The 12,872-nt window shown below is 39.8% G+C and overlaps 1 protein-coding gene across 2 annotated transcripts in view; it reads right to left on the reverse strand.

Annotated features, from left to right (window-relative positions):
• LOC119786847 (myosin-9-like) overlaps positions 1 to 12,872 on the reverse strand; it is a 39,725-nt gene that overhangs the window by 13,221 nt on the left and 13,632 nt on the right. The window contains exons 2-16 of one of the 2 annotated variants that reach the window (XM_038290397.1): positions 12,064 to 12,395; positions 9,535 to 9,691; positions 8,828 to 8,855; positions 8,631 to 8,724; positions 8,204 to 8,224; positions 5,819 to 5,911; positions 5,661 to 5,724; positions 5,449 to 5,547; positions 5,216 to 5,359; positions 4,834 to 4,929; positions 4,474 to 4,745; positions 4,213 to 4,386; positions 3,963 to 4,136; positions 3,155 to 3,269; positions 1,977 to 2,164 (exon numbers count right to left, since the gene is read on the reverse strand). In XM_038290397.1, coding sequence (XP_038146325.1) covers positions 1,977 to 2,164; positions 3,155 to 3,269; positions 3,963 to 4,136; positions 4,213 to 4,386; positions 4,474 to 4,745; positions 4,834 to 4,929; positions 5,216 to 5,359; positions 5,449 to 5,547; positions 5,661 to 5,724; positions 5,819 to 5,911; positions 8,204 to 8,224; positions 8,631 to 8,724; positions 8,828 to 8,855; positions 9,535 to 9,691; positions 12,064 to 12,390 — 2,046 coding nt within the window. In that variant the 5' untranslated portion in view covers positions 12,391 to 12,395. The remainder of the gene's footprint in view (positions 1 to 1,976; positions 2,165 to 3,154; positions 3,270 to 3,962; positions 4,137 to 4,212; positions 4,387 to 4,473; positions 4,746 to 4,833; positions 4,930 to 5,215; positions 5,360 to 5,448; positions 5,548 to 5,660; positions 5,725 to 5,818; positions 5,912 to 8,203; positions 8,225 to 8,630; positions 8,725 to 8,827; positions 8,856 to 9,534; positions 9,692 to 12,063; positions 12,396 to 12,872) is intronic. The other variant, XM_038290398.1, reaches the window with a different exon arrangement.

Here is a 12,872-nt window from a genome sequence, read left to right on the forward strand (position 1 = left end):
TTCATGAAAAATCTGAAAACCTTAAACTGATAGACTAAACGCTGCTGTAGGGAACGAGTGGTTTCAAACCATCTCAGCTGCTTAGTTATTTCCTTCTAGTTGTTTATGTGAGATGTCTGGGGTTTTTTCTTTTTTAAAGAAACCATTCAGACTGAGAAATAAATCAGTTTTATTAATCCAATTCACTAAATATTAATAATATAATATTAATATTCAAAAAAAAAAATAAAAAAATAAAGAGTCACATTTGGTGCTCAGATGAACAATAATAACTGATAAACTGGTTAACTAATTCTACCTGCTGATAACATTCAGCCATATTTCATTGATTCCAATGAAAAAAAAAATTCACATCGTGTAATTAGGAGATATTTGAATTCAGGTTAACCTCTAGAAAGAATGTTCCAGATGAATCAGGTTTTAAACAGTAATTTCCATCGTTTTACTATCGTTTATCATAACTAAAGAGAAAATGCAGTTAATCTGAATTATTATTGTTTTCAACCACCAAGTTCTATAGCATTTAATCCCAAACACTGCCATCAAGTTAATATCTTCATAGTCCATGATCCTTTTTAGTTACGGTGTCCCTTTAAGTTCAGTTTAAGAAGCAGCGCAGTTTGCCGCCCATGGTGTCAGTTTTTCACTGCTCTAAAGATTCATTTAAAGACAGAAACAGACCATTTTCTGCCGTTATTGTGTCAGCTTGAAGACTTCAGTAGTAGATGTTATCAAACTATATTACTGAGTTTTATGCATTTCCATTCCCTTTTTATATCAGGATTAAGTTGATCCTGATATAAAGTAAATAAAAAGTAGATGAATGTAAAGTAGATGAATTTTAATCTAGAATATGAGGGTGTTTAAAGTCTGGACTGGATTATCCACACTGCACCTAACTAAATTAACCTTAAAATAAGTAAAGATGTCTTATAATTACTGTATTTGAGCAGTGAATAGTGAAGCCAATTGAATCACTATTACTGCCTTTAAAGTAAAATACTTTTTTCTCTTTTTTAAATATCAATCAACTTATCTTACTGGCAAATTGTCTTAGAAAAATTGAATAGCTTGTATTTCATTTTTTGCAGTGAAGCAATAAGGTTGTTTTTTGTCATAACAGTCTGTTTACCTTTATTCAGATTGAAGGAATAAAAACATGTAAATTAACAAAGAAAGCAACATTTTTTTTATATTTTTTATCTGGAAGCTCAAAAGGATCCTGTCTGTATTATTGTGGATATCTTGTATCTCTTAGGTCAACATAAAGACCCATAAAATCGAGTTAATCGGTGACCTATTTCTTCACTTAGCGACACTCTTTTTATGGGTTTCATTTTAGAGGAAACATTTCTTAAGTTTAGTATTGGGGATAGGCAGAGAAAGGCTGGCTGGAAGCTGGACTATAAACAAAAGAGAAACTAAAAGATGAACAAGCTCTTTTCATTAGGAAGAACAATGGAACAACATGTGGCAAATTGACACCATTTTCCAAACAGATCTAGCTTTATAAATCTATGATGCCTGTTTTAAAATAGGGCTGCAACTAATGATTACTTTGCAAATTGTTTGATCTGTCAATTATTTTATGATAAATCGATTAAGAATTGGATAGCTACAGGTTCCTTTTTGCAAAATTAAACCAGGTGAAAGCATATTGATAGATTTTCATCTTAAATGGAAAATGTATCCATACTTTTTTATTACAATTTTGGTATAATTGCTGCACTAAGTTGGTTGCTCTGTCAGCTTAAGACACGTTTTAGAGACTCTATACTCTACAGTTAGGAATAATTGATTACTAAATTAGTTAATGATTATTTCAATAATCAATTATTCTGATTTATTGTTTCAGCCCTAATATAAAGTCTAAACGCATGCTGTATACCTGAGAGAAAACGAGGCAGAATTTGGAAAAGAAAGTTGAAAATGCATTTCCATGCTTTAAGACGATCTAGGAGAAGAAATAATAATACCTTCTTCTCGTGGTTGGGGATGATGCAGCGAACAAAGTTTGGGTTGGTGTTCCTCAGTGTGGCCATGAGTTTGGACAGCTGCTCCTTGTAGAGCTGCCCCACGGTGCGGAACATGCCTTTACGCGTCTTAAAGGCACCGGGCATCTCAGACATGCCGGACACTTTGTCCAGGCCCACGATGCGGTCCACTGAAAGAGAACACAGAGGAGAAACCCCCCAAAAGATGCTTTATATACGACCTTTCCACTGCGGTGAATATCTATCCAGGCAAACTCAAAGCAAATGCACATCACAAGGAATAATGAAGAGGACCATTGTCTCAAAAAGGAAACACACCAGACCACAGGAGGTGGTTTACAGCACCAGAACCACTGTAACACCACACAAACGGCGAGTAAATGTGGAGGGAAAAATGTGTAAAGAAAAAAATCAAATGACAACAGGCCAGTCAAAGAAGTGAAGCCAGAAGATCAACACACCATGGCAGAAAAAAATAAAAGAATATAAATTCAATGCAGTGACTTGGCGAGATCTGTCAACTGTAAACAATGACAGGTTGTTGTTTTTTGGAGTGAAAACTATGTGCAATGGCTGTTTTCAATGTGTATGTGTCAGGTGACAAAACCAAACCCATGCAGTATATACCCATTGCTGCAATGATGCAGTACCCAGGACCAACACCAGGGGCCCCCACACAACACTATCACACAGAGGGAGAAAAGGAGAGTCCAATGAAGGAGCAACAAATACTAAGATAACCTGTAGATTATTGCATACAGAGTTGCTTTTTAAAAGCCAAACGGCTCAACGTTTTCAGTCTGGGATAAAAACAATTGCTGGGAGAGTTTTGCTGCTTAATAATCACTGAGACACGGAACAAACAGGAGGAGAAAAGAAAGAAAGAAAGAGTTTCACCTGAATCAGAGTGCAGAATAGGGAAACGCTGATAAAAATAAGCTCTCTGACAATGCTGTACCTCTGAGGGCCGACAGAAGAAAACGACAGACAAAAACGGGGCCAAACAAAGGAAAGAAATGGACGACCAACCAGTGGGTGGGGGGGTTGAAAAGGAAAACACAAAGGCCCACACGGCAGACAGTAGAGAAGAGTAAGCACCACGAAGAGAAGATGTCAGAACCGTCCCTGCTGAAGCATCGTTATCATCCGCCTGAACTCACCGTCCCTCCAGAGCTCAGACACAAACTTGTCGGTGGACTGGTTGAGGAGCGTGGTTACGTTATCGTTCAGAGGGTCCATGTTCTTCATCAGCCACTCGTCTGCTTTGTAGTCCACCTGGACACAAACAGTGAGGCGCCATTTTTTTCCAAAAGTCAATCAGATAATAAAAACCTTTTAACCCGTGAACTTTTGTTGCGTTACTTGTTTTATGGGTTTTCATTGTCAAGATTAAGTGACACAAAATAGTGAAATGCAAAAAAACCAAACCTGTAATCTAACTTTGGTAATGTGTGGAGTTTAAGTAGACAAAGATTAGAGAGGCGAACTGTAGCAAAGTCGCTCTCTGGCATTGAACACAGGAGCAGCAGAAGCATCAAACGCATTTGGATGTGGATCATAATGTGGACAAGCATCAAAAATAAAGCTTTTTTGCTGCTTCCAGTGCTTGCGGTCTTAACGTAGCATTATTTATAAAAATAAGCCTAGTGACTCTTTCGATTCCTGCCATTGTTAAAGGCAAAGAAAGGATAGGATAGCTCCGCCCAACGAAGCTACATAGATGCTTCAGCTGCATGTCTGAACGTAGCATTACGCAGCATTTCCTCACCAGATCAACTTCTCTTCATTGCCAAACTTGTTTTGGTTTTAAAGATGCTGCGTTCTAAAGTTTTTATTTTTTATAAAAACTTGATATCACCCATAATATTTACATTATTAACAATTAAATATTAATTGTATGCTTTTGCAAGACCCTGTAACTGAGTTAAGCAGCTGGCTTCACAGAAATGTTTGAGGACCAAGGTTTACCTTTCCAGCGTAATGGATGATACAGAAATCTGCTTCATCCTTCAGTTTCTTTGGCTTGTGGAACTTGGGATGCGTTCCCTGCTCCTGGACCACCTTCTCCACAAAGCTCTTATCCGTGGCCTTTGGAAACCAGCACTCCTCATCCAGCAGAGCCAGGATACCAGGGGGGCTGGCCTGGAGACAGAGTAGCACGTTAAACAATATCTCAGGGGACGGGAATCGACGTCTTCAGAAGAGCAGAGACACTGACGGGTTTTTCGATCAGGTCGATGCAAGGCTGCAGGTCGAGGCCAAAGTCGATGAAGCTCCACTCGATGCCCTCCCTCTGGTACTCCTCCTGCTCCAGGATGAACATGGTGTGGTTGAAGAGCTGCTGCAGCTTCTCGTTGGTGTAGTTGATGCAGAGCTGCTCGAAGGAGTTCAGCTAAAAGGAGAAAGAAGAGGAAACCGCTCAGAATCCATCATCATTAAAGCCGTAGTGAAATCTCAGAGGGTTTTCATTTGGATTCACCTCAAAAATCTCAAAGCCGGCAATGTCCAGGATGCCGATGAAGGAGGCTCCCTGTCTCTTGGTCTTGTCCAGAGCTTTGTTGATTCTCATCACCAGCCAGCGGAACATCCTTTCATAGGTCGCCTTGGCCAGGGCCTCCACTGCAAACTCTGCTTGTTCCTGAGTCTGAGCCTTCTGAACGTAGTCTCTGCCCACTTTGATCCGTGGTGACAGGATGGCTCTGGTAAAGTCCGTCACGTTCATGCCCATAAGATGGGACACTTTCTGGGCAGCTGGTGCAGAGAAAGGAGGAGGGGTGTTAAAACCTGATCATCATGGGCTGACCTCAATGAACAAAGCCTGCGAGGTACGCATGTTCACCTGTGTTGTCAGGCATTGAGGCTTGATCTGTGTGGCGCTCCTTCTTGAAAGTCATGTTTCCAAGCTGCAGGACTGAGGCCACCACCTTCAGCATGCCTATGCAGGAAATCAGCAAAAACACCACAGGTTGACACATCATTCATATTCAGTTTGTTTTAAAAGTCAGAAATATTTATAAACACAAGTCTTCACTATGAATTTATGGCAGACATGTCTGGCTTTTAGATAGAAGATGCAAAAAAAGGTGAAGCAGAGATGGACGTAAAGGGAGAAGCATGTTAGAGGGACAAATACAACAGATGGACAAAGGGTCAGACTGTTAGATGTGAGGTGAGGAAGCCTAAAGCTTTCAAGACAAATACAAGGAGTCTTTTCTCCTTACCAATCTGCTCGTCCTCTGGAATACCCATGATCTTAAAGGCCTCCAATGTTTCTGTGAACAAATCCTTGTCCTGCTGGCCAGGGATGGTGACGTTTCCATTGGAAAGGAATCGATAGTTGTTGTAATTTTCAAGGAGAAGGTCCTCTGCAACAGATGAGGCATTTCATTTACCAAACAACTCTCTACGAAAGTTACGATTGATAAAACTGACAAATATTCAACCGATTACTTACTTCGTAACTTGTCTCCTGCACCTGTGAGCAAGTAATAGAAAATGTGAAATGTCCTCTCATCTTTGGCCTGGCGAATGGCACGGGATTTTTCCAGCAAGTCTTTAAGCCAGTTTGTCAAGGAAAAGTTTTTACAACAACAAAAACAAACTTATTTCACCTAAGACCTTTAAATTGATGCTTATTATTATTATTATCATCATTATTCAGGATACAGGTTTCAATATTGGCACCAACGATGTAACCATTGACATCAAAGTTGATTCTAATGAATTTTCCCTGCAAGGAAAGAAAAATAAAAGCGTTTAGAAAAGAAATTTGACAAATTGGAGTCTATTTGAACGTGAACTAAAAACCAGGTAATAATTCATACAAATCTGGAAGAGTTGTCATTTTTGACTGTCTTGGCATTTCCAAAGGCTTCAAGGATGGGGTTAGCCTGCAGCAGCTGCTTCTCCAGCTCGCCCTGGTTGAAAAGGAACACATTTGCTGACGATGTAGGGGGAAAAAAAGGACCGAAAATGAAAATATCTGCAAGCCAGTAACTTGATTTAAGAGTCTAACACTAAAATAGATGATTTACTACCTTTCCATCCCTTATAGATCAGTTTAGGTAAATCAAAAGAAAAGGTTTCCAATCTTAGATTTAAAATAAAGTTGCATAATATTGCTATTTGCAGAATAACTATAGTAAACAACAAAACCAAACAAAAAGAAACGAGATAAAAACAGACATGGCTGCAGCAGAAATGCACATTTTGCCCCCAAGCATAAAAACCCAACAGATGACAAAAGAGCCCAAAACAGAAGCCAAACCCAGAGACCCGTCAACAACCCAGCACCTTACAGATGAGAATAGTCCAGGGAGACTTTTCAGCCCTTCCTCCTTTAATACGAGGCTTATAAGGGACCCTGTTAACCCAAACAGTGAGCGATATATGGGATAGAAAACGTTATGTACCCCACCGACCTGAAAAGGTGTTGATGCATCTGCACAGTGCCTTGCAAAAGCTTGAATTGGTATCCCATTATGTCAGGTTACAAACCCCACTCTAATGTGTTTTACTGGGATTTCATGAAATAAGAACATTGCCTATCTGAGAAGTGGAAGGAAAATAAGCTCTATAAGTTTAATCTTAAAAAAAAAAAAAAAAAAAAAAAGCTAAATGTGTATTAAATAAGGATAGACAGTTATTTAGTTAACTAAAAGCAATTTCATGATGAATCATTTCTCTCCTGTCCTTCAGGACGAGGTCATTTTATTGGAGCTACGCTTAAAGTGGGTTTGCTGTCACACGAATGGATATGGAGGATGATATTGCATGTGGATAGCAGACCTTTGAACTGCATGGACATTGCATCATTACTGTTTCTAGAAATAAATGGGGAAGTCCCGATCAGATCTGATCGGCAAACGTCAACATCTCAGAGATTTTCATGCTATTAGAAACACTCTGCCTCTTAAAAGTTTCTGTAACACCTTCATTCATTCTACATCATCAGTGGTTTTCATAACTCTTATTGCTGACTTTTGTTTTGCGTTTTGGTGATATTACTTAATCAAAACTGCTACAAACATGCTTAAGGGCTGGTTATCCTCCCGCAGCAGTGTGTCGCAGTGAGCTTGTCGTAGAGATTTTCAATTTATGTCCAATAATATTGAAGCGAGGTCTGCGCTGTGTTATTCCTTGCCACAACACAAGAGGGACAATCACCAACTAGCTGTGGGTCTAGATACGAGGCAGTGATGAAGTGGGGGCAAGTTTGTGTGACAACAGAGGCCCATCTGCATTAACTGCAACACACGCGCAGACATTCTGTAGCACAAATAATTAACAAAAGCCAGTGTGATTCAGGCCGATATCGATGTCAGGTCAATATTAGCATCGGCCAATTCTCAAAACTGGAAAATCGATCTTACAACTGACAATGTTGTATCAGTGCACTGCTAGAAATACATCAATTATCACCAATATAACACGGCTTTAGTATAAAGCTATTGATTTACACCCTCTAAAAATAATGTGATTATATTTTTTCTACATATAAACCTCCCTGTAAGGAGCCTTTAACCTCCATCATGTCCAGCATTTAGATTCATCCATCCTCTTTAACCAAGCCAGCTTCTCTGGCCATTCTACAGAAAAACCTCCCCACAGTATGATGCTGCCACTACCATAGCAAGCTACATTCATGGTGCTTTGCACATTAAGGTGTGTATTCATTAACTCTTTCCGACATTTTTTATAGGATTAGTAAATCTGTATTTTTTTTCCTTTCACTTCACAAACAGATTAAACATTATTGGTCTAACATAACAGAAATAAAATAATGGATATAAATATATTTGCAAGACACTGTGAGATATCAGTATAAATAAAACCTTCAAGCAAAAACAAAAAGCAAACATGGCTTGTGCAAAATAATAATTCAGAAAAATTTAACCAGACAAAAAACCCTTTTAAATATTTGATTGGCATCTCTCCCACAATTGAGACCCCCCCCCCCCCCCCGCCTCCGTATTTCTATTGTCTGGTTAAATTCTTCACTTGGATGCATACAGCTGGCATTGAGCTGCAAACAAACTTCCTGCTGACTTCCCGAGGCCAGACTTATCACCTCTGCCCTTCGTACAAGGAGACTCCCAAACAGCGCACGCTTCAGCGAGGGTGTGGGAAGAGGAGTGGGGGGGGGGAGGGGCGGTACAGGAAAGAAGCAGGTGGAAGAGGACGAGTATGAAGAGGGAAAATTAACTCACATGTGACAGGTATGAACTGCTCTGTTGATGAGGGAAAAAAAGGAAAAACAACCTCAAAAAAAGGGATGACAGATGTGACTTTTTTTTAAGCCCCTCTGAGCAGCGGCTCATGTTGCTGACAAGCTAGATACCAGAAGAACAGGTTTTCCTGCCTTATCAGACATAAAGCAGGGCTGCCCAACTCTCCGGTTCAATAAAACGCAGCAAAACAAAAAGATAAAGTTAGTCCTGGTCTTTTTAAAAAGGCTGCCGCCCACAGAGTGTGGTTACTTCCCGTAGTAGGAGGCAATACAACTTTTTTCTTTTCTTTTTTCAACAGGAGTAAAAACTTGATTCACTGTAATTAATAATTTATCGAGATCAAACCGATAAACATCCACCATCACAGTAAAATAAGTGATATCAAGAAAGTTAAGGCTAGACTGACCTGATCCTTTTTGGTCTTGTGGGAGGAGGCAACATGGGCCAGATACTGAATGACCTTCTTGGTGTTCTCGGTCTTACCAGCACCAGACTCGCCTCTTTAGATGACATGCAAACAAACAATGCAATCAGATCAAAATAAAAGCAAATGAATGGGAGCAATTTGTCCAAAGAGAAACAGACCAAATCTGGGGTACTTACGTGCAGAGAATAGACTGATCTTCCCGATCTGTAATAAAAAAAAAAGAAAAGTAGAGATGAGTATCAGTTCAGCAGTGCAACTTTGTAGCTTACTTCTACATCAGCAAGCCGTCACCGCAGTGGGTAGAGTTTATGCCTATGAAACAGGAAATGCACAAACCACAGGCAGGAAATAAATATCCGGTTTCCTGTGAAGGAAGCTTTCTGCCTTATTAATCTATCACCTCCTGAAATGTGGTCTGGAACAAAATGTGTGGACAGACTGAGAAACAAAACTAAATGTACACATTGCAGAGGATTAGCTAAAAGGTGCGCACAGTATGTCAGGGAGTTCCAAGGAAAAAGGAAAGCCATCAGAAGCCATACAGGAGGTGGATTTAAGGAAACACCCGTACAATAGCTGTACAGGAAATCCCAGCCTCGGCCTCACTGTCGATCCACGCAGTTGCTAAACACTGAGAGGCTGTTTGTTGTGGTTAAAGGTAACAGCCGGAAAACATGGCAAACAGGAAATATGCAGCAGCTAATTGAAGCAGGATATCTGCTTGAAGTATTAAACACTGCTGGAGGAGGAAGAAAACTATCAGCTTCATACGGAAGAGGAAAGAATTACACATCTTCCATCAGAAAAATGACACTTTCCAACATTTTTAACTATTTTGCTTGGTAGATGGGAAAATAACAAGCTAAATGGGTCATTGACTTACCCTGCATCATGCTTCTGTAAGCCGTGTCAGTTATGGCATAGATATGAGGCGGCATTTCATGCCGTTTCTTGCCCTTGTACATTTCGACAATCTCCTCCGAGTAGATGGGCAGGTTTTTGTAGGGGTTGATCACGACGCAGAAGAGACCAGAGTATGTCTGCAGGACGGATACAAAGAGCAAGTAAGGAAAATAAATGCATTGTATGCATCTGTTAAAGAAAACAATGAAACAATATAGCAGGAAGAAAACTAAAGAATAATAAAAAAACAAAAAAACTAGGTCTCCATGACATTAGAAAATCGTGCCATATAATCAGTAAATCCTGTAATGATGGCATCAGTAGCCCTCTCAGTCACAGGTGAGCATCTCTTAAGTCTCCACCCAGGAGGTGAAATTACACACTAGTTTGATAAATGCAACTTTGTAACACTGGGCATACCTCAACCATCAATCACTGCACTACAAATCAGTAGCACTAATAGTGGTGATATAAATCCTACATGTATGGATATAGTATCACTTTCATTTCATCAGGATTTTCTTGTATAAATATACTGTAAAACCAAACTATTTTGCATATGTATACAAACTTACTGCAACCATAACTAGCTTGACTTAATGGCCTAGCCCTCTCACCTCGGGAAGGTTTCTACTATATTATAATCTTAAAAAGGAAGAAAAAGTTGTAGAACATTCATATCTGCATGAATGAATCTCGGGTTGTTACCAAAAAGCTACCAAGTTCGCTCCAATAGGACCTGAACACGCACTATATGGAGTCTTATTGCCTCGTACCGTCATGGTTTCATATACTCTGTTCTAGACAGAGTATTTCAGCATAACAAGCTGTTACACTGAAAAAAAAAGTCCACGTTACGCTAGAATTCTGGCCATTATGCTAATTTTTCATGAGTATAACAGCCTTTTGACATCTGGGCTTCCCTTTAGCTCATTTCAGCACAGACGCTGGTTAAGCGGAAACTTTTAGAACTACAACCTGACTTTAAATGAGAGCACCAGGCGCAGAAACTGGGTTTTTAAACCTCCTTATCTGTAGACCTCAAGGGAATGGCCGTGAAAATGTGAACAAAGGCTCTGTTAAGAGCGTTATTGGCACGTCTCCCCAAAACAGGCAAACACATTGTTGCTAATTTAGTGACTTTGTCACAACATTTATCAAATTCTCAAACCCCTTTAGCAATTAGTGAAGATTTTAAGGACTAATTCCTGTCTTAATGAAAACGTCAAAGCAGTTGAGTCTGCATCTGAACCCTCCTGGTTCAGATGCAGAAGCTGCAGCCCAATAGAGCGTCTGGTTCCCCAATAAAAATGAGTCACATGGGCAAAGCTTCAACTGAACTAAAAACTAAAAAGTAAGATGTAAATACAATAGTTCCTGTAACTTTTTTTGTTTAAACATGTTGCAGTAAAGTAGATCCTCCCTGCATTTAATTCATAGGCTGCCTCATCCACTGTTAACCATCTTTAATAGAATTTGATTGATTTATGTAGTTTTAGTTCAGGTGGAAAAAAACTACAAATTATTATTTTTTTAATTAATCCATTTGGAGAATTTTTAATAACCTCCTGTCTTGCTAATGTTAATTTACCCCCCGCCTCCCGGGTAGAACAAACTCCCGCCTTTCCCGTTTTGTGAGCTGCAACAGTTGAAGCTGCATAATCATTCTGTACTTGCAGCGTTGCTTACTTTCACATACTTCATTACCTCACAGCTGAAACTTTCTCATGGACTGATTTGTAATACTTTGTTATGAGAGCTGAACTCCACCCAGTTACAAGTTGAAACTGATGACTGATGTCTTGCAAAAAAAATAAAAAAAGCTGCATGAGATTTTTCACATTTATAAATTTGGACATTTCCTCAAAGGAACTATTTGAATCCTTTACTGTGTAATTATCACTTTTCATTTTCATGCATCTCAACTCTTATCTGCAGCTCTTCAGCATGCATGTTTTCCCCTTGAGAGTCTCCATTTTAAGATTGGAGAGCCTGGAGCTCCTAAACCATCCATAGAATGGATCTCTAGAGGAAGAGGGAGGAAAAAAAAAAAAAAAAAAAAAAAAACAGTCTTTGTTGATGTGACCGGGTCACAACTCTGAGTCAAAGGGACCAAATCACTCCCAGGCCAGAAAACGAGGAGTAAATAACATTAATTATAGGGAAAGTAATGACAGTTACAGAATGGTTTACATTCCATGCCCCTTTTTGAAAATACTGGACCGGTGCCGTTCTTCCTTGCTCATTAAAAAAAAAAAAAAAAAAATCTTTTGCACTCTGGAGCACATTGTTCCCTGCAGCTTCCTGTTTACATGACAAAATCCTGGATGGAGGAAAAGCAGCAGGCGTTATGGTTCTAGAGATGAAACAATTAAATACCTCAGCTTGAATACAATTTAACTTAAACTACGGAACCGAATAAGAGGATCCAAGAAAAGCATCAAGGTGGAGAATATCTCCATTAGAACAGGACCTAAATAAATGTACATTACTTTAGCTTCATACTCACATAAATGAGACCAGAGTAATATCTCTCCTTTAGGTTGTGCAGCACGGAGGCTTCGTTCAGGCAGGTGAGCTCGGCCATGTCCTCCACCTTGCTGAACTTGGGTGGGTTCATCTTCTGGATGTCGTCTTTGTTCACCTTGATCTTTTTCCCGGAATCTGCCAGCTCCACCACGCACTCGTCGCCGTGCTCCTCCTTGACGGAGCCGGCCTCGAAGCCCAGGCGCTCCGAAGGCACCCATACCAGCTTCTTGGTGGCCCAGTCAGCCTGCGCCAGCGGGTTGTTCACCATGTTCCGGTCCACATATAGAAACTTGTCCACGTCAGACATGGTGGCTGGTTGGGAGAGAGAAGAAACAGTGTTAGCAGTTTATCCTTTATGGTTACAACACAAACGTCATCAGCATTATCAAATGCTCAGCTTCTGTCCGATGTTCAGTCAAAGACGCCCTTACTAAGACATGAAACTGAACAACATGTGCAGGAAAACATTGTTTTAAAAAGAGCCAATGTTGGGCTGCATTTCATGCAGAGCTGAACTAAACTGCACATTTCTTACATCGACAAATATCTAACTTTTATCCACATTAAACCACTGGTGGAAGGAGACTGCATTGGGCTGCTGTAGATCCTCTAGATATTCATGGACAACCTTTGGTTTCTAGAGCAGCTAAAACACAATTCAGAGAAATTTTTTAACATTTAAAAGCAGTAAAAAGGAGGCTGACCCACAGAAAGGGAGATGAGATGAAAATATCCAGTGCATACTTTCTACAGAGAACGGAAGGTCACTGCTTGGTAAATAAGTGTTTA

This window comes from Cyprinodon tularosa, unplaced genomic scaffold (assembly GCF_016077235.1).
Source record: "Cyprinodon tularosa strain WSP-4 unplaced genomic scaffold, ASM1607723v1 ctg280, whole genome shotgun sequence".
Classification (NCBI taxonomy): domain Eukaryota; kingdom Metazoa; phylum Chordata; class Actinopteri; order Cyprinodontiformes; family Cyprinodontidae; genus Cyprinodon; species Cyprinodon tularosa.